Here is a 19,828-nt window from a genome sequence, read left to right on the forward strand (position 1 = left end):
TGATTTTTATCATTTTGGCACAAGATTCAGCCTTTGAAATTATAAGAGTTTTTTTTTCTTAGTATTTTTACATCTTCTAAATGTCCTAGTACTCTTTCTTCTCCACCACCCTCCAAATGCTGCCAAGAGTTTTGGTGCCACATCGTTCCAGTGCGCCTTGTTGCCTCTTCTCACCCGACTGAGTTTTCACCTCTCATCTGCTGCCCATCTGCACTTTAATGATAAAAATCTACCTCAGCTCAAGGCCCCAAGAACATGATGTTCTATTCCCCTAACTCCATGCACTGAACCCAAGCTGTTCCTGGAACAATGGTCCCAGGCTTATCAGGACTACAAACCACTGAACTACTGTCTCCACAACCCACCTCCCACCCAGACTAGAGCTTCATGAAGCTCCCAGAAAGACCCACTACATTCTTGCCTGACCTTGAGAACAGGGATTCAATCTAACTTCCCTTGGCACTTTAGGTCATAGCCAGGGGAGATATTTCTTTCAGGGCCTCTTCTTCTTGGTTTTAGTTATACAACACTTCCTTCTGCAGTTTCATCATTTTATTCTTTTCTCTGAGCCTTTTTTCAAGTTTAGTGCTTAGAAAAAAATCTCCTTCCAGCTTCCAGTGCCGCCTTCTTTCATTCCTGCAAGCAGTTCCAGCATCCCAGCTTCTCCTTCCTGCACTCAGAGAAGCAGAACAAATTAGTTGTCTGCCTTTTGCCCTGCACAAACCCAAGGCTCACAGGACTCCATTTTAATTGATTCAATTCAGCAAATGCTTACATATTGAAAAAAGAATGGGCTCCAGGTGAGCAACATGGAGGCCATAACAAAAATAGCAATAGCAGGAATGGAGAGGAGAATGGTAGTAGTGATGTGATGAGTGCTGAATAGACTAGACTCTGTCACTGGTTGAATGTGGAACAAGGGAGGAAAAGGAGTCAAAGGTAATGCTGACTATATCCATATCACGGCTCTAGGCTAAGCTATGGGAACACAAAAGAGGAAATGGGTCAGAGGGGGCGTGCTGACAAAACAAACATTTATACCAAGATGTGAGGTGGAACAGAAGTTTTCTAAGCAAGGAAAGGAGTGGCAAAAGCATATGTAAAAGAGAGGGGCTTACTTAGGGAACTTAGAAAGGGTCTTCATTGTTGAAGCCTCTGGTGCAAGCTGAGTGGGACTGAATGCAAAGGCAGCAACTAGGTGAGAGCAGTACCCTACCCTCCAAGGAGCTTCCCCAGGATCTCCCCACTTTCCCCAAATGACCAGGGACTCAGCTGCCTTTCTTTTCTCCCTAGAATTCTACTGTCCACTGTATCTTTTGGAGATTTTTCTCCATTTATGCCCAGCCACAGAGTAGGCCACTAGGTTCTGTCTCGCTATTTGTACTTTTTGGTTTCAGGATTTTATTGTCAATCACTTCAAGCACAGAAATATTAAAGGGTTTTAAAAATCATACTAAGTTCTTATAATCCTTGATCTATGGAAACCAGCTCCCTTCTTTCCACATTTGGTCACTATAGCGCCATGGTTAGGAGTTAGACTAGTCTCTGTTTCAATTTGGATTCTCCACTGTCTACTTGTGAGAGATTGTGTGGGTTTTAACCTCTCTAGCATCAGTTTTCAACAGAAAAAAAAAATAACAGTATCTGTCAGACAACATCGTAAGTACAAAATTAGTACATGTAAGCTATTTAGTTGTTTTAAAATAGTATACCTTTTGAGGAGGGTTGGAAGTAACACCAGTGAAAAAAAACAAAAGAGGGAATTCCAGTAATCTCCACAAACACACACACAAACTCACACAAAATTTGTCAGAATCAACCTTATCAGAACTCTGGAAAATATCCAAAGATTTACATTAACCAAAAAAAATGATGAATCAGAATAAGATGACTTAAACACAGTAGGAAAGGTTTGCAGCATTTTTAAGTTAAACTTTGTTGAGCTTGCTCCCTGGCATAGTTGAAATCTTAAAGACAACAGCCTATATTCCTGGTCATCGGCTGGAAATTACCTGATTTCAGAGGGAACAAAGTTGATCTTGTTCCCAAAAAATTGTTTGTCTGTTTTGACTTGTCTGCTCTTGCCTTTATTTTACCTAATTTGTAACTCTCTCAGTGTGAAAAATCAGCTAAGTGGTGGCTTTCCTTGAAAACATTGAAAAGCAAATGAATGAGCTGCTGAAACCTTGGACAATGGAATAGAGTTGAGACAACAATAGACATGCCAAAAACCTCAGGGAAAACTCTGGGAAGAGAGTTACTTCAGTGAATAATGACTCTAGAAAGCTCTCAAGAATAATAGAAAATTACACACATGTTCAGAACAGGAATGACTTGAGAATATCTTGAGCTTTAACTTTTATCTGATCTTTAGGCTCAAGTAGGGAGTGAAGGCTAAGGCAGAGTTGACAAAATGGACTGGCTTAGCATTGAAAGAGTGCCCCAACACAGAGCCAATCTGCAAAGACTGGAAGAATTTTGTGTTTGTCTGCTTTTTATTTCAGGCATTTAAGGAACTTTTGGCAATTTGAGTATGGTGTGTAAGTGTAGATCTTTTTTTATTTTATTCTATCTGGAGTTCCTTGAGTTTCTAGAATATGAAGATTCATGTATTTTATCAAACTTCAGAGGTTTGGGGACTTTATTTTTTTCCAAATATTATTTTGCCCCTTTCTCTCTACTCTTTCTGGAATTTATTTCATGTGTATATTGGTGTGCTTCATGGTGTGTCACAGGTCTCTAAAGCTCTGTTCATTTTTTATGCTTTTTTTCTTTCTGCTCCTTACTCTGGATAATTTCAGTTGATCTATCTTTAAGTTTTATAATTCTTTATTCTACCTGCTCAAATATCTTGTTAAACCCCTCTAGTAAATTTATTTCAGTTATTGCACTTTTCAATTCCAGAATTTCAATTTGGCTCCTTTGTTATAATTTCTGTCCTTTATTTCTATTCTGTACTTGTTGACAAGTTGTTTTCCTAGTTTCCTTTAGTTCTTTATCTATTGTTTCCTTTGAGTCTTTAATCCAAAAAGAAAGATCTCAACTCAATAGCCTTACTTTCCATCTAAGAAACTAGAAAAAGCAAAGCAAACTAAACCTAAAAGAAGCAGAAAAAAGGAGGAATAGAGATTAGAATTGAAATAAACAAAATAGAGAATAGAAAACAGTAGAGAAAATCAATAAAACCAAAAGTTAGTTTAGGAATAAATCAACAAAACTGACAAACCTTTAGCTATTCTGACTAACAAAAAAAGAGAGAGAAATGTAAAATTCCTAAAATTAGAAATGATGAGGGGTATATTACTACTGGTCCTACTGAAATAAAAAGGACTATAAAGGAATACTGTCAACAACTATATGCAAACAAATTAGATAACCTAGGTAAAATGGACATGTTCCAAGAAACATAGAAACTATTACTGACTCAAGAAGAAATATACAATCTGAATAGAGCTATAACAAGTAAAAAGATTTAATTAATAATCAGAAACCTTTTTTCAAAGAAAAGTCCAGACACCAATGGCTTCATTAGTATACTCTACCAAATATTTAAAGATAAACACCAATCTTTCACAAACTTTTTCAATAAAAGAAGTGGAAGGAACACTTCTAAATTCATTCTATGAGGACAGCATTACCCTCAGATGGTCTGGCAAGTCTCATGTTGAACTGTTAGAGGTAGGGCCTTGTGGGAGGTGATTGGATTATGGGGGTAATTTCTAATAGTTTAGCACCATCCCCCTAGTGCTGTCTCCTGATAAAATTCTCATGTGATCTGGTTGTTTAAAAGTGTATAGCTCTTCCCCCTTCACAGTTCTTCTTCCTGTTCCCACCATGTAAGGTGTACCTCCTTCCTTTTCACCTTCCGCCATGATTGTAAGTTTCCTGAGGCCTCCACAGCCATGCTTCCTACACAGCCTGTGGAATCATGAGGCAACTAAGCCTCTTTTCTTTATAATTACTAGTCTCAGGCAGTTCTTTATAGCAATGCAAGAATGGGCTAATACACCCTGACACTCAAACTAGAAAAAAAATTAGAAGAAAATGAAACTATAAATCAATATAACTAATGACTATAGATATAAAAATTATCAACAAAATACTAGCAAACCAGACTTCAGTAAAATATATTTAGAAAGATCATATACCATGACCAAAGGGGATTTACCACATAAAGCTTAATTAAATATACAAATATTAATTAATGTAATACATGACTAGAATAATACATAAATAGAATATATGATTAGAGTAATAATAATAGACACATGAATATCTCGATAGAGAGTATTTGAGAAAATTCAACACCAACATCCTTTCACAATAAAAAAGTTATAAACCAGTAATAGAAGAAGAGAACTTCCCCAATATGATAAAGGGCATCTAGGAAAAACCCTCATCATATATAATGGGAAAGATTGAAAGTTTTTTCCCAGGATCTAGAACAAAATATGGATGTCCACAGTTTTCATTTCTATTTAACATTGTACTGGAGGTTCCAGCCAGGGCAATTAGGCAAGAAAAAAATAAAAGGCATCCAAATTTTAAAAGATAAAGTAAAACCATCTGTATTTAGAGATAACATAATCTTTTATATTGAAAATCCTAAGGCATTCACACAAAAAAACCATGAGAGCTAATAAATCAATTCAGCAAAGTTGAAGGATACAAGATTAACAGGCAAAAATTAATTATATTTCTATACACTAGCAATGAACAATCTGAGAATAAATTTTTAAAGAAATATCCAATTAATAAGCATCAAAAAGAATAAAATAGTTATGAATAATGTTAACAGAAGTACAAGACTTTTACACTGAAAGCTACAAGTCACTGAAAGAAATTAAAGCAGACAGAAATAAATGTAAATAAATTCTTTGTTCATGGATTGGAAGACTTAGCATTGTTAACATGGCAATATTCCCCAAAGCAATCTTGAGATTCAGTGCAATCCCTATCAAAACCTCAGTTTTTATTTTTGCAAAAATTGACAAACTGATACTAAAAATCATATGGAAATGCAAGGGCCTAGAATACCCAAAACAATCTGTCAAAAGGAGAGCAAATTTGAAGGACATACACTTTTCCAATTTAAAAATATAGTACAAAGCTACATATAGTAACAAAAATAGTGTGGTGCTAGCATATGAATAGACTTTTAGATCAATGGAATAGAATTGAGAGTCTAAAAATAAATCTTTATATTATAGTCAATTGACTTTTGAAAACGGTGTTAAGACCATTCAATAGGGAAAATAGTCTTTTTAACAAATGATGCGAGGGAAACTGGATATGCACATGGGAAGGAATAAAGTTGGACTCCTGCTTTACACTATACACAAAATTAAGTTAAAGTGGATCAAAGGCCTAAATCTAAGAACTGTAACTATAACATTACTAGAAGAAAATATAGGCATAAATATTCATGGCACTGGATTAGATAACGGCCTTAGTTATGACCCTGAAAGCACAGCAACAGTAATAACAAAAAATAGATAAAATATACTTCATCAAAATAAAAAACTCTAGTATTATACTTCAAAAGACACTATCAAGAAAATAGAAAACAAGTCACAGAATGGGAAAAAACATTTAGGTCCCGGAGAGCCTTTTCAAGGACTTCAACAGCAAGCCTGCCCCACAAATCCTGCCAGAAAGCCTGCCTAGAATCTCTGGAAAGGCTAACTGATAAAGGGCTTTCCCTGTCAAAATCAGTCTGTAAAAACTAGAATAGGTGCCTACTTCTTCAAACGTTCGGATTTCAACATATGGCCAAATGGATTATGAATAATCAAGGAAACATGACACTACCAAAACAATAAAATAAAATATCAGTAACTGAGCCTAAAGAAAAAGGGATCTACGAACTGCCAAAGAATTCAAACTAATTATCTTAAAGAAACTCAATGAGTGACAACAGGACAAAAATAGATACTAAATAGAATCAGAAAAATAATACATGAACAAAATTAGGAGTTCAACAAAGAGATAGAAACCCCTAAAAAAAAGAACCAAATACCTTCTAGAGCTAAAAACAGAATTACAGCATTACAAATTTTCACAGAAAGCTTTCACAGCAGAATCAATCCAGCAGAAGAATCAGTAAGCTTAAAGACAGGTTATTTGATATTACCTAGTCAGAGAAACAAAAAGAAAAAAGAATGAAAAAAAGTTTAGAAACCCTATGGGACTTATGGGATGCCACCAAGTAAACTGATATTATAGGAATTCCAGAGGAATGGAAAAAAAGAAATGAGCAGAAAGCTTATTTAAATAAACAATGACAGAAAATGTCCCAAATTCGAAGAGGAAAATGAACATTCAGATCCATGAAGCCCAAAAAATCAAAGTAATAGTAATCAAAACAGCACATTATTGCCATAAAAACAGACATTTAAATTGATGAAACAGAGTAGAGAGACCAGAAATAAATTCATGCATTTATAGTCAATTGATCTTTGACATAGGTGCCAAGAACACAAAACAGGGAAAGGACAGTCTCTTCAATAAATGGTGTTGGGAGAACCAGATATTCACATGCAGAAGTATAAATTGAACCCTTTCTTACACTATATATATTTTTAAAAACTCAAAATTCAGTAAAGACTTAATCATAAGACCTAAAACTGTAAAATTACCAGAAGAAATCAGAGGAAAAAATCTTGACACTGGTCTGGGCAATTAATTTTGTGTATGATCCTAAAAGTACAGGCAATAAAAATAGACAAATGAGATTGCACCAAATGAAAATGCTTATTTACTGCTAGGAAACAGCAGAGTAATGAGACAATCTACAAAATGGGAGAAAATATCTATAAAGCATTTATACCTGACAAGGAGTTAATATCCAAAGTTTACAAGGAACTCAACTCAATAGCAAGAAAACAAACAACCTAATTAAAAATGAGCAAAAGACCAGAATTGGTATTTCTCAAAAGAAGATATACGAATAACCAGAAAGTTATGAAAAAATGCTCAGCATCAGTAATCATCAGGGAAACGCCAATCAAAACAACAATGAGATATAACCTCACACTTTTATTAGAATTGCTATTATCAAAAAGACAAAAGGTAAGTTTTGGGGAGGATGTGGAGAAATGGGAACCCTTGTGCACTGTTAGTGGGAATATAAATTAGTATGCTCATAATGGAAAACACTATGGAGGTTACTCACAAAATTAAAATAGAACTACCATATGTTCCAGAAATCCCTCTTTTGGGTACATATTCAAAGGAAATGAAATCAGTTTCTCAAAGAGATATCTGCACTTTCATGTTTATTGCAGCATTATTCACAGTAGATGAACTATGAAATCAACATAACTGTCCATTGAAAGGTGAATGGACAAAGAAACCGTGAGGCACGTGCACACACACATACACACACAATGGAATACCCTTCAGCCTTAAAAAAAAGAAGAAAATTCTACCATTTGTGACAACATGAATGTATTTGAAGGATGTTATGCTAAATGAAGGAAGCCAGGCACAGAAAGACAAATACCACATGATCTCAATTATATGTGAAATCTTAAAAAGTTGAATTAATAGAAGTAGAGAGTAGAATGATAGTTACCAGAGGCTGGCACACTGAGGAGGAAAGGAATGGGGAGTTGTTGATTAAAGGGTACAAAGTTTCAAGTAAATAGGAGGAATAAGTTTTGAGATCTATTGCACAGCAAGGTGACTATATTCAACAATAATATTTTGTACATTTCAAAATAGCTAAGAGAGTAAATCTCAAATGTCTCGCTATAGAAAATAATAAGCAAGGTGATGTTAATTAGCTTGATTTGATCACCCCACATTGTATATATATTTCAAAACATCACATTGAACCCCACAAATGTATACAATTATGATTCATCAATTTAAAATAATATTAATAAAACATTAGTGTGAGGAAGGAGAAGGAAGAGAGAATATTAAAAATTACACTATGTTTTCAACTTCACATAAATAAGGAACAGGTAACTAGAAATAGTTGTGTATAAAATTGCAAACGCTTGTTTCTTGATACTACACTCAAGAATAATAAAACTTTTCTGACATGTACTAAAAAAAAGAAAAAATGTTAAGCAAAAAATAAAAATAAAGACATAACAGTGGACTTAGTACTGCATAAATGTTATTTATAGTTTTTTAAATTTACGTATGTTTTGTGTACTTCATATGTATTTGATATTTCTCAATGGAAAGAAGCACAAAATTAAAAGATATATGATAAGTTAGAGGTGTCAGTGGCTGGGACACTGCTACCCTTTGAACATGCCATGTTTTGTCAGTCTAATGAGTGTTTGTTGCTCCACACACTAGTTATAGAGGCACTATATGAACACTCTAGTACTGAAAGCCATGCTGATTCTTTATGGCCATTTGTTATTGCCACCACAGTGTGATTTTAATCCCTCTGTGTGAGGATGGAATGCTAATCAAAGCTTCAATAGAACAGAAGTTTGAACTCAAGTGACCTCATTCTTTTTTTCTCAAAACTGAAAATCTTCCCTAAGCTTCCATGATCAAAAAAGGAAAAAAATACTTATCTTTTCTATGGCTTGGAAGTTCTTCTCAGTGAGAATTCAGCACCTACAAGCAACATCATGACACTGCACTAGTGGCTACCAACACTCAACTTATTCTTTCTCTTTTTAAATTGTTTATTTGAGAAGCACAAAATGTATGTGGAGAATTTCCTAAAATATATATAAACAATGCAAGGAAAAATTATTAGACTCATGCACAAAACATTTTTGAAACAATTTTACTGAGGTAGAGATTACATATATTAAAATAAACGCATTTAAGTGTAGATTTCATTGAGTTTTGACAGTGTGCACAACTGTGTAACCACCACCATAATCAAGATATAGGACATTTCCATAATCTCAAAAAGCATCCTCATGCCCTTTGCAATCAACACCAAACCCAACTTCCATCCCCTGTAACCACTCCTCTACTTTCTGTCACTACGATAAATTTTGACTGCTACAGTATTTCAAACAAAGAGAATCAAGCACTTTTTGTGTGTATATTCTTTCCCTCAGTATAATGCTTTTACCCTAGAGGAAAGAAAACACATATTCCCACAAAAACCTAGAAAGGAATGTTCATAGTAACTTTCTTTGTAATATCCTCAAACTAGAAAGAACACAGATATTCCTCTAAGGGTGAAAGGGTAAACAAAGTGTGGTACATTCATACAATTGAATACTATTCAGCAATAAAAAAGAATGAACTATTGATACTTGCAACAATTGGATTGCTCTCAAGGCTATTATGCCAAATGAAAAAATCCACTTGCAGAGGATTGCATACTAAATGATTCCCTTTATGTGGTGATGGACAATTATGTATCCTGCTTTAGTGGTTTTACACAAACCTACACAATTGATAAAATTTCGTAGTAATATACACCAAAAAAAGTATATGTAAAACCGAAGAAACTCAAATAAGGTCCGTAGCTTAATAGTTAATAGTATTGTACCAAGGTCTATTTTCTGGTTTAGAAAATGTATTGATTTTTGAAGATGTTATCATTGGGAAAGCTGGATAAAAAAATACATAGAAGCTATTTTTTTGTAACTTCTTGCGATTTCAAAATAAACATTTCTGTAATAACTTGTTTGGTTTTTCTGGATCTTAGTTAGCTTTTTAAAATTATGTTATTTTCTTCTTGGAGAAGTCATACAGCTTGTATCAGATTGATTCCTAGCTACTTCATCTATTTTACACTCTATGGTTTTTAGAACTTTATTTTCTAACTTTTTTGCTAGACAATTCACTCTTTATTCCCTTTCATCTGGCTTCCCCTTCTCTCCTTTACTGTTCTTACTGTGGACATGAATGACCTCTATGTCTTCTATCACATTGTCACCTTCCAGGTTTCATTTTAATTGATGTCTTAGTAGAATTTGGCACTGAATTTGTGCATCATCCTTGATGTCTCTGGGTGATTTTTTTTATGAACCTCTTAAGTACCAAAGGTACTGGTGGCCCAAAGATAACACATCTGTGTCCCTCTGGATTCAATCAGAACAGCTAGACTAATGCTCATGCATTCAGGAAGATTGACAATGGAGGAAGATTCTTGGAGTTTGAGCTTGGTGAACTCCAGGCTGAAGCACTAAGGAAGTCTGCAGTGTAGGGACTCTGTGGGCCTGAGGAACCAAAGAAGATCACATTGGAAATCTTTTCTTTCTTCTCTACAGTAGTTCTTGAGTGGATACATTTTTCCTCCAGTCTTGATTAATTCAAACTAACATATCAATGCAACTTAACAATTATTTATTGATAGTACTTAGTCCCAATAAGTGCAAGTTTGTTAATGGCATTATTATTGCTTAATAATGTGTTTATTTCACTTTAGTGCAGAATAATATTTTCTCTGGACACACCATTCTATGTTGGCATATTAAAGATATCATCCCATAACATCTAGCCTCCTTCTTATTGAGAATTCAGCCATCAATCTAATGTTCTTTGGAATGTATTATGTCCTTTGTCCTCTGGTTGCTTTTAACATTTTATTATTTTCTTTGACTTTCTGAAATTTTACTATCATGCTGCATTTTTTGTTCTTCTTGCTTAGGGCTTTTTGGGCTTCTTGAATCTCTGGGCTGATGTTTTCCATCAGTACTGGAAAGTTCTCTATCATAATATTCATATAACTAAATACCATAATATTTTGCAAAAAAGTAAAGCTTTATACAAAAACATGAATAATTCCTAGAATGCATACTGTATGATTCCATTTACATCAATATTTAAAATAGGTGGCCAGGCGTGGTGTCTCATACCTGTAATCCCAGCACTTTGGGAGGCCGAGGTGGGTGGATCACCTGAGGTCAGGAGTTTGAGACCAGCCTGACTAATGTGGCGAAACCCTGTCTCTACTAAAAATACAAAAATTAGCTGGGTGTGGTGGCAGGCACCTGTAATCCCAGCTACTGTTGGCGGGGTAGAGGGGGAGCTGAGGCAGGAGAATTGCTTGAACCCGAGAGGTGGAGGTTGCAGTGAGCCAAGATCGTGCCACTGCATTCCAGCCTGGGCAACAGAGTGAGACTCCATCTCAAAAATAAAAAATAATAAAGCAGGCAAAAATATAGTGTGGTAAAACTACAAAAGAAAACAATGGTTAGAATTCATAAAAGAAAGAATAGTGTTTCCCACCAGACAAGGAAAAAAGAATGTATTTAGAGAGGACCACTTGGTGTGGGGAGTTTTCCGTGGTTTGAGCAATATTCAACTTTCTGACCTGGTTTGTAGTTACACAATTTGAATTAAAATAGTTTAAAATATTAATTTAAATCCTATGCCTTTTCTGGTATGTGAATTATATTTCACAAATATAAAAGTCCCACACCTATGCACACATACACACACACACAGGAAATAACAAGGGAGAAACTGCTTGGGCAAACTGGCCAGGGATAGCCTCTCTGAACACAGAAAGACCATTTTTATTGTCTGGAGAAAGACACTTCACAAGTTTGTAGCAAACTCACCAATATTGGCAGCTACATGCCTCCTTGGGTGCACTGGCAGTTTGAGAGGATGTCTCTGGGAGTGGCCTTCATGTACTTGTGAATTTACCATGCAAAGTAGGGGAGGAGTCCCTAATTTCTCCTTAGCTGAGGTCACCCTTAAAAAGAGTCTCCGGGGGATAGCTAGGTTTGTTGGTACAAAATATTAAAATCTAGGACTTGTATTTAATCTGCAAGCTACAATAGGAACAATAAATAAATTATTGGCTACTTCTTCATCTTGAATCCCAGACCTACCTCCCTGGTCACTTTAATGTCCAGGATATCTTCTCCAACCCTCAGTAAAATTGAAAGAAATTACCTGGGTAATTGTCAACATATTGAGAGATTCTGAGATTCACAGCAATTCTTAAGAGATGGAAAGTTTCATGGTAGCAAAGAACATACACAGAAAGGCTCCCCAGAATCATAATGGCTCCTAGAAACTTTCTTGGATCTGCCCATCTTGTCTGAATATTTCCTCCATCTTTAATGTCCCTCAAGAGGATAGAATGACTCTGATTTCATCTAGTTTGAGTCACCCAGAGCTATGCTGTTCACTTGCCTGAGGGAAAAGGAACAGGCTATTCTGATCTGACCATTCCTTCAAAGCCTGCCAGAGAAGAACTGTCCCCTCTCTGCACACTACTAGTATAAGTCCTGTGGTATTAGGGAAACTCCAGGGGCCTGGCCACTGGTGCTGCAGTAGAACCATAACTGTGGTTCATCTGGTTTACCCACCTCCTCATATGTAAGGTCCGCCTCAGCTGAGATGTCTTTCCTCAAATCCTGGTACTCATCCTCATCACTAACCCAGTTAACATATTCAAAATGATTATTACATAAAAACATCTCAGTTACCAATGAAACTCAGGATGTGTTGCTGTATCCCCTGTGAAGCGTAGATTTATTTCTTTTAAAATTAATAACTGATTGGAAGGTGAATTTCCATTCAAAAATCATCATTTTTTTATTTGCAGGATAACATTGGAGATGCAAACTAAAAGTTCTCAGCTATAATCTAAACATCTTCTAATCGCACACACAGAGACATAACTAAGTACCTCATCACTCTCAGAGATGAGGTATAAGCCAGGGCTTACTCTTCTGGACTAACTGAATCTCCAGAACTCTGTGTTAGAGGGAGGGGATCGTGAATAAAGGGCTTTACAAACTTCCATAGGGTTCAAAACAATAGGGCAAAAGGGATTTCTGAATACTTTCTGGGCACAGGTCTGGAATTTATGACATAAGAAGAATTTGGTTGTGGGGGGTCCCTTAAGGCAAAAAGTAAAAGGATTAGAGTCACAAAGAAAAGGAGCAGAGTGAGGCTCAGTAAGAAAATCAGGTATTAGGGCCTCAAGGCTAGGGAGTATTCATACATTTGAGGAGATGTTAGGGGTAAGTCGATAAAGGAGTTTAAATATAAGCAAGGAATACAGGTGGATCAGTACAAATCATTGGCTGGGAGGAGGAAATTTCTGCTGTAGGGGAAGTGGTATAATAATATTATAGAGGTGTAGTTAGGTAAGGAGACGTTTCCGACAGGGCAGAGGAAGAGAACGTTTCCTCCTTTCTCATGGGTGCCATTAGGCAAATAATTATGGGGTTCCTGGAAGGAAAGGAGGGGAGATCTCAAAAGGCAAGAGAAAGGAATGTAAAGATGCAAGGGAAGATGCTAAATTTCAGGGAAATGAGAGGAAGGAAAGGAAGACTTCTGTCCATGAATATGCTCAACACAAAAATCGATGCTGTCATGTGTGCATGTGTGTGCGTGTGTGTGAATACGCATGTGCATATGTGTGCACAAGTGTGTATGTAGTACATTAATACTTCATGGTGTTATTTTAAAACTTTATCAGGGTAGTCAGTGCCAGGTCAGGAGTTAGTATATAACTCTCTTCCTCTGTGCATGGAAATGCCAGTTTGATTTTTTGGCATGTGATAATAACCTCCAAAATATCATGGACGCAAAAATCTTTTTTATACATTACTCTTGCTGTCCCCAACCACTTCAGCCAACATCTTGCTTAGACCACCATCCCACTTGGCTGTAGACCTGCATTGTGCCCTGTTGCAATCTGCATCCTTCCAGTTGCTGCTCTTCTTCTCATATAGAGAAGATGCTTCTAGCAATACACGCTTTGCCCTAAGCATTGGCACAAGCTCTTTTGTCAGTTTCTCTACAATGACAATGAAGACTAAGCTGCAACGTTCATTACAATGCACTGAATGCATAGCAATAACTGAAGGAAATGAACAGAAAACTTAAAATGAGATACTAGATATGGCTGCTCTTAGAATCCACAGGTTCAATACCCTGGCCTGCCATCAAGTGAGAAGGATCAGCTTACCTCTCTCCAGACGAAGTAGTCTTAAATCTCTCTGTCCCAACTAAAGTCTAAGTTGCAGCCACCAGGAAGCCCCAAGAAAGGAAAACAGTTCCCTCCTCAGCTTTTTTCTTCTACCCTAGGGTCTGCTTCTTTCCAGGATGATTGACAGTGAGAAACTTTACTCTCCTCATGGGAACCCTCTGTATGCCTCTGAGCCTAACCTTTCTGTGCCCTCTCTTCTCCATTCCTAGAGGTATGTATTTTTTAAGTCTGTGTTCAGCCTTCTTTTTGCCTTTGTGCATTCCAATGATTTATACTTATGTATTCTCTCAGCTTTAATGAATGTCTTGTTGTAGATGACTCTCAATTCTACCCATCCAGCCCAGCTTTATCCTTGCATTCTCTTACAGTACAGTATAGTGAAAAGACCATAGAACCTGGCATCAAAAATCCTGAGTGGTAGAACTGGAATAAATCAGATTCAAGATTGACCTGGCCATTACCTCTCCCCACCAAGTTGCAAGGAAGAGAAATTACAGAGTCATTGATTTCCCTAGGAGCAGGTTATGCCTTCCAAGAACTTCCACAGAGTCCCCACCCCTAACCCTTCACAGGAAAGCCCAACCTTGCAGGTGTATAAATAGGCACTCTTGAAGCTTCATGCTGTAGCCTGGCCCTCCCTCTTTCCAAAATGGACAAGTCCCTCTTGCTGGAACTCCCCATCCTGCTCTGCTGCTTTAGGGGTGAGTCCCTAGGGTTGACAGCTGGTAAGAGTCCTGAATTTAGGAACAGGTGAGAGCACCCATGACAGAGGCCTTCTCATGGGAGTCCTATGGTAACTGAAGCATCATGAGCTTCTGCTCTAATGTTATGCCTTCTACCAGGGATATGTCATGTCCCCAGGACCTTAACTAAAACTCTTCTCCCTTCCTTTATGGGGGGAAATAGGTAGATTAGAGAGGAATTGAGTGGATTTTCATAGAAGCTTTGAGATGGGGTTTGGAAAATGAGGTCTGCAGACCGTGTATCTCTTTTTTTTTCAACAGCATTATCTGGATCACTTTCATTGAGAAATGATGCAGGTGAGTAGAAATAGATAAGTGGTATGAGAAGGGGAAGGTCTGAGGAGGAAAAGATGAGTGGGGTGAGGTGAGCACCAGGGGCTAAAAAAAACCAAAATACAAATAGACCTTGAGTTCCAACACTCAACAACCTCTTCCAGCAGGACAGAGCTGGGATGGGAGCTGATTTTAGGTTTGACAAAATAACATTAGCATCAACTGACAAGGTCAGGAGTGAGTGTCAGTGAAGGGCAAGGAAAAGGAAAAGGAGGAAGTGGAATGCTGGCTTTTCAGGTGTCGCTTGGCCAAATCTAAAGCGTGGCAACTTCAGGAATTTCAGGTTGTCCCCATTGTCAGATTCCAGGCACCCACAGGTTAAGAGTGCCACACAGAGTCAATTAAAAAGAAGGGAATGAAGCAAAAAAGCAGGTGCACTTATCTTTCTCCTCCAGGTCTGTGCTGCATCCTATAGGAATGGGTAGATGAATCTGAGAAGCCCCGAAGAGGTGAAGAGATTTAGAAGGAGAGAAGAGGTGCAGAGATGCCCAGTAGGTGACTAGGCATTAGGGGGACAGAGTGGGCCTGGAATGGTTCCAGTTTAAGAGTGCAGGATGGACCCTGAAGGGCAGACTATAAGAACCCAATACAAGAGTAAATCTCAGGCACATTTCAGATGTGTTTTCTTTCTCTTGCCAGTACAGTCAATGAAATAGTTGCTGTGAAAAACAATTTTCCTGGTAAGTATGAAGAGGACCTGTCTGATCACCTCAGTCTTGAAAATGTTTCACTTTTCCTTATTCCTCCACCTTTCTTTCCCCTCCCATTTTTCAGGCTAAAATTCCTGAGACCATAAACCTCAATCACTCTCTTGGCTTAGTGTATTTCCACAGTGGAAGATGTTCACGCTTGATGGGCTCTGGCAAAGCCCTGTGGCTCTAGGCAGACTTCTAACCCAAAAGGGGAGAGGGGTTCTTTCCTGGTACTGCCATCTTTTCTCACTTCTCTTTCCCCTCTCTCTGGCCAAGTGATAGAAATTGTTCAGTGTAGGATGTGCCACCTCCAGTTCCCAGGAGAAAAGTGCTCCAGAGGAAGAGGAATATGCACAGCAACAACAGAAGAGGCCTGCATGGTTGGAAGGATGTTCAAAAGTAAGTTGTGCATTGGGGAAAAGAAGAATGGGCAGAGGAAGTATACAGGGACATATCAGCCACGGGAGAGACCTTACTTTACTTTTACTATAGGCAGTCTCATACCTGGGATGGCTGATTCCTTCATCCCCATCATATGCCGTAATGAAAATTAGATGGAGGTGGCCACTAAGGAGGGTGGGGGCCTACAGCTAAGGGATTAGTATTTTGAGAAGCCTGAAGAAAACAGAGGAGAATAAATCAAGGTAAGAGACTAGGTGTAATCTATGCCCAATGGGTAACAGTGAGTTGTTGAGTTGTGGAGGGGGCTTTTGGTTCTTGTGCCTGTCTGGGCTTCCTTACGGATGGTTCTAAACTGTGGAAATAGAAGGGCCAGTGTCATCAGTAGACTCTGGCTGAATTGCCCTGGATGGTTAAGATGAGACATCATGATTTCTCGTTTTCCACCCTTTGTGCTAAATTATCTCTTGGCATTTATAACCCTCACTTGAACCAGTGTTAAGACTCTCAAGAGAAACACCCAGCTTTGGCAATCCCTGAATTACTGCTCTCCTTACTGCCCTACCCCAAATAATCATTTTAGACTGCTCCATCACTGCATTTCTTTTGGGAAGCCCCCCAGCTTGCAACATCTTCCAGTTCTTTACATTTGAATAACGGAGCTTTGAACTACACAAGGTTATTTCTACATGTTGGTGTGGTCTGGAGAAAAGTTTTTTTTGCAGAAGTTTCATGGCCAGGCTTCCTGATCTGTTTTTTCTCCCCTCCACAGGGGATGGTAATCCCTGGTTAACCTTCATGGGCTGCCTAAAGAACTGTGCTGATGTGAAAGGCATAAGGTGGAGTGTCTATTTGGTGAACTTCAGGTGCTGCAGGAGCCACGACCTGTGCAATGAAGACCTTTAGAAGTTAATGGTTCTTCTGTGACTCCAATTTCTGGGAGAGGTTGTTGCCTCAGCCTCTTCACATGACTTTCTAAAAAAAATCACACACACACACACATACACACACACACACACACACTACAGAAGAGGATTGCAAACACATGGCTCCATCTTCTGCACATGAAAGGAAAGTCCCTCTCCTTTTCTACAGTCTCTGTCACGCCCCTTAAAATAAGTAAATAAATAACCTTGAGAGCAAGAACAAGATCAATATATCCTGCAGGTTGCTACAAACTCTTGTGCTTTCACTGTATAGCCAGTTCATTCAGAAAAGGAGGAAAGGGTAGTTTAATTTCAAAAAAGAATCCCTTCCTCTTTCCTCTGCTGCTTTCCTTCCTTCTGTGGCAGGGTATTTTAATATATTTTTCAAATTTTTTTCCTTTCTATGTTATCCTTCTTATCCCACTCCAAAGAAAGCACATAACTGTGGCCTGAAGGGATGGGGAGTAGCAACATAAAAAGAAGTGGCTCAAGTCTTCTTGGAGTTTGTTCATGAATGCTGATCCCAGGGTGAGGAGAAGATTGGGACATAGAAAGGAAGCTGCATCAGAAACATGAACAGAGAAAGATTGTCTACCTTCTAGAATCAGATCTGTTTGGGGCAGGGGGTTAGAGAATAAAAGCAGGAGAAGTCTATGGGATTCTAGAGATAGTACCTGCATCCAGCTTCCCTGCCAAACTCACAAGGAGACATCAACCTCTAGACAGGGAACAGCTTCAGGATACTTCCAGGGGACAGAGCCACCAGCAGCAAAACAAATATTCCCATGCCTGGAGCATGGCATGGAGGAAGCTGAGAACTGTGGGGTCTGAGGAAGCCATTTGAGTCTGGCCACTAGACATCTCATCAGCCACTTGTGTGAAGAGATGCCCCATGACCCCAGATGCCTCTCCCACCCTTACCTCCATCTCACACACACTTGAGCTTTCCACTCTGTATAATTCTAACATCCTGGAGAAAAATGGCAGTTTGACCGAACATGTTCACAAGGGTAGAGGCTGATTTCTAACGAAACTTGTAGAATGAAGCCTGGAAAGAGTGACGAATTATATTATATTATATAAAAATAATAATACAAATATAAAGAAAGCTACCTTTCTTCTATACCCAAATTGTGTGTCCTTCTTTCTCTCTCCTCCAACCTCTTCCTAATTCCTTTAACAAACATGTATGCAAAGCATACTATGTTCCAGGTACTGCTAGACCCTAGTATGTATACAGCATCATAATCCCTACCCTCATGGAGCTTAGACTAATGGGAGAGACAGATCTTAAGTAAATAATAATAATAGCTTCCACTTATATGACAATTACTATATGAGAGGCACTGCTATAAACACTTTTTATTTTCTGACTCATTTACCCTTCACACAAACCTGAAAGTCATACTACTCTCCCAAGTGGGTCAGTCAGAAACCAAAAACAGCACCAGTTGTTTTTACAGAGACTTTAAAATTAAGAGCGGTTAACCAGGTATTGAAGGATACAAAAAGCCAAAGGGAGATATCGAGTTAACAAAGACAGAAATTGCAAGAAACAGCTAAAACCTGTAGGTCTAGGGAAACACAAGGAAAATGTTGGAGGTCCATACTTCTAAGGTCTAAGGTAATTAAGGTAATTAGACTAGACCTTAGAAGCGTGGGGGAAGGAAGTGCAGCTGGAGGATCTCTTGAGCCCAGGAATTCAAGGCTGCAGCGAGCTATGATTGTGCAGTGGCACTCCAGCCTGGGTGACGGAGGAAGATCCCATTTCTAAAATTAATTAATTAATTAACTAATTAATTAATTAACTTAAAACTGTGAGGGAGGGATCCCTTGGAACTGGAACCCAAACATCTCAGGAACAAAGGGCCTCCATGAATATAAAATGCATACCTCTAGGGAAGGGGTACTGTTCAGATGGTGCTGGTATCTCTGTGGGGCACCAGGAAGCTGGTTCTGAATGTGTTGGGGGGAAAACCATGGAACAAAACCAACTGTAGCTCTGAAGCCAACTGCCACTGCCCAGGTAAAAAGCTGTTGAGAGGAAGAGGAAGCAAACAGGAAAAGATGCATCCCTTGTCCAGCTTGCCAGTCTCCCTCCAGCACCCCCTATTGGCAGAATTTAACAAGGATCTAGCTTGCAAAAACCACCATCATAAAGCAGGGTATAGAAGTGTGAACTTAAAACTGACAGACAATCATTTAATAACCAGCTCAATCACGTCTTTGACCTTTCAACATCTGTACATACCTTTTTATATATGTTTGGACTCCACTGAACAAGAAAGGCAACTTTATGCTTTTGCCTAAAGAGATGCATTTATCCTCCATACAAGTAAAGATACTCTTATTTTTTCTTTAAATAAGGACACACAGTCCTAAAGTCATCTCTATCTCAGAGTGATATCCTAGATATTCTTTCCATGCAATGTTAAATACTCTTGAAATCCAATAAATTCCACCTGTCAATTACTGTCAATAATTTTTATGTAAAATAATAAAAGGGTAGAGGAAAACAAGAAGAAAATATGACAAGAAAGGAAAAAGATATGACTAGGTACCCAGTGTTTGTTTTTTTTTAACCGCTAATGAGGCTGCAAGCAATATTTATAACTTCCTTCTTCTGCTACCAATTCTACATTTTGTTTTCCACAACTAGAACCTCATTGGGTCAGCATTATCTATCTGCTGGGATGATGAAAATCTTCATTCGTGAAAGGTTCAAATTTTCAATGGCCTGTATTTTTTTTCAGTTTCAGAGCTTTATATTTACTGTTATTGGACAGGAAGAACAAGGTAGCACTTCAGAGAACTTCCTGTATTCCAGACACAGTCATC

General features: G+C 38.0%; 2 protein-coding genes across 2 annotated transcripts in view; one reads left to right on the forward strand and one right to left on the reverse strand.

Moving 5' to 3' along the window:
• The window catches only part of ACRV1 (acrosomal vesicle protein 1), a 216,818-nt gene that overhangs the window by 64,567 nt on the left and 132,423 nt on the right, over positions 1-19,828 (reverse strand). The gene's annotated exons all lie outside the window — the stretch shown is intronic.
• Positions 14,521-18,121, forward strand: PATE1 (prostate and testis expressed 1). Its single transcript, XM_003819904.6, has 5 exons — positions 14,521-14,598; positions 14,902-14,937; positions 15,618-15,653; positions 15,942-16,064; positions 16,837-18,121. Exons 1-5 carry the CDS (start codon positions 14,547-14,549, stop codon positions 16,968-16,970), a joined length of 381 nt encoding a protein of 126 aa, XP_003819952.1. The 5' UTR covers positions 14,521-14,546; the 3' UTR covers positions 16,971-18,121.

Source organism: Pan paniscus, chromosome 9 (assembly GCF_029289425.2).
Source record: "Pan paniscus chromosome 9, NHGRI_mPanPan1-v2.0_pri, whole genome shotgun sequence".
Lineage (NCBI taxonomy): Eukaryota > Metazoa > Chordata > Mammalia > Primates > Hominidae > Pan > Pan paniscus.

Excerpts from the sequence above, each read along its gene's own strand:
- PATE1 (XM_003819904.6), top strand. The coding sequence starts at position 14,547 with ATGGACAAGTCCCTCTTGCTGGAACTCCCCATCCTGCTCTGCTGCTTT. Across the intron at positions 15,654-15,941 it reads TGTGAAAAACAATTTTCCTG|TGATAGAAATTGTTCAGTGT; the intron begins GTAAGTATGAAG and ends TCTCTGGCCAAG. Across the intron at positions 16,065-16,836 it reads GGTTGGAAGGATGTTCAAAA|GGGATGGTAATCCCTGGTTA; the intron begins GTAAGTTGTGCA and ends TCCCCTCCACAG.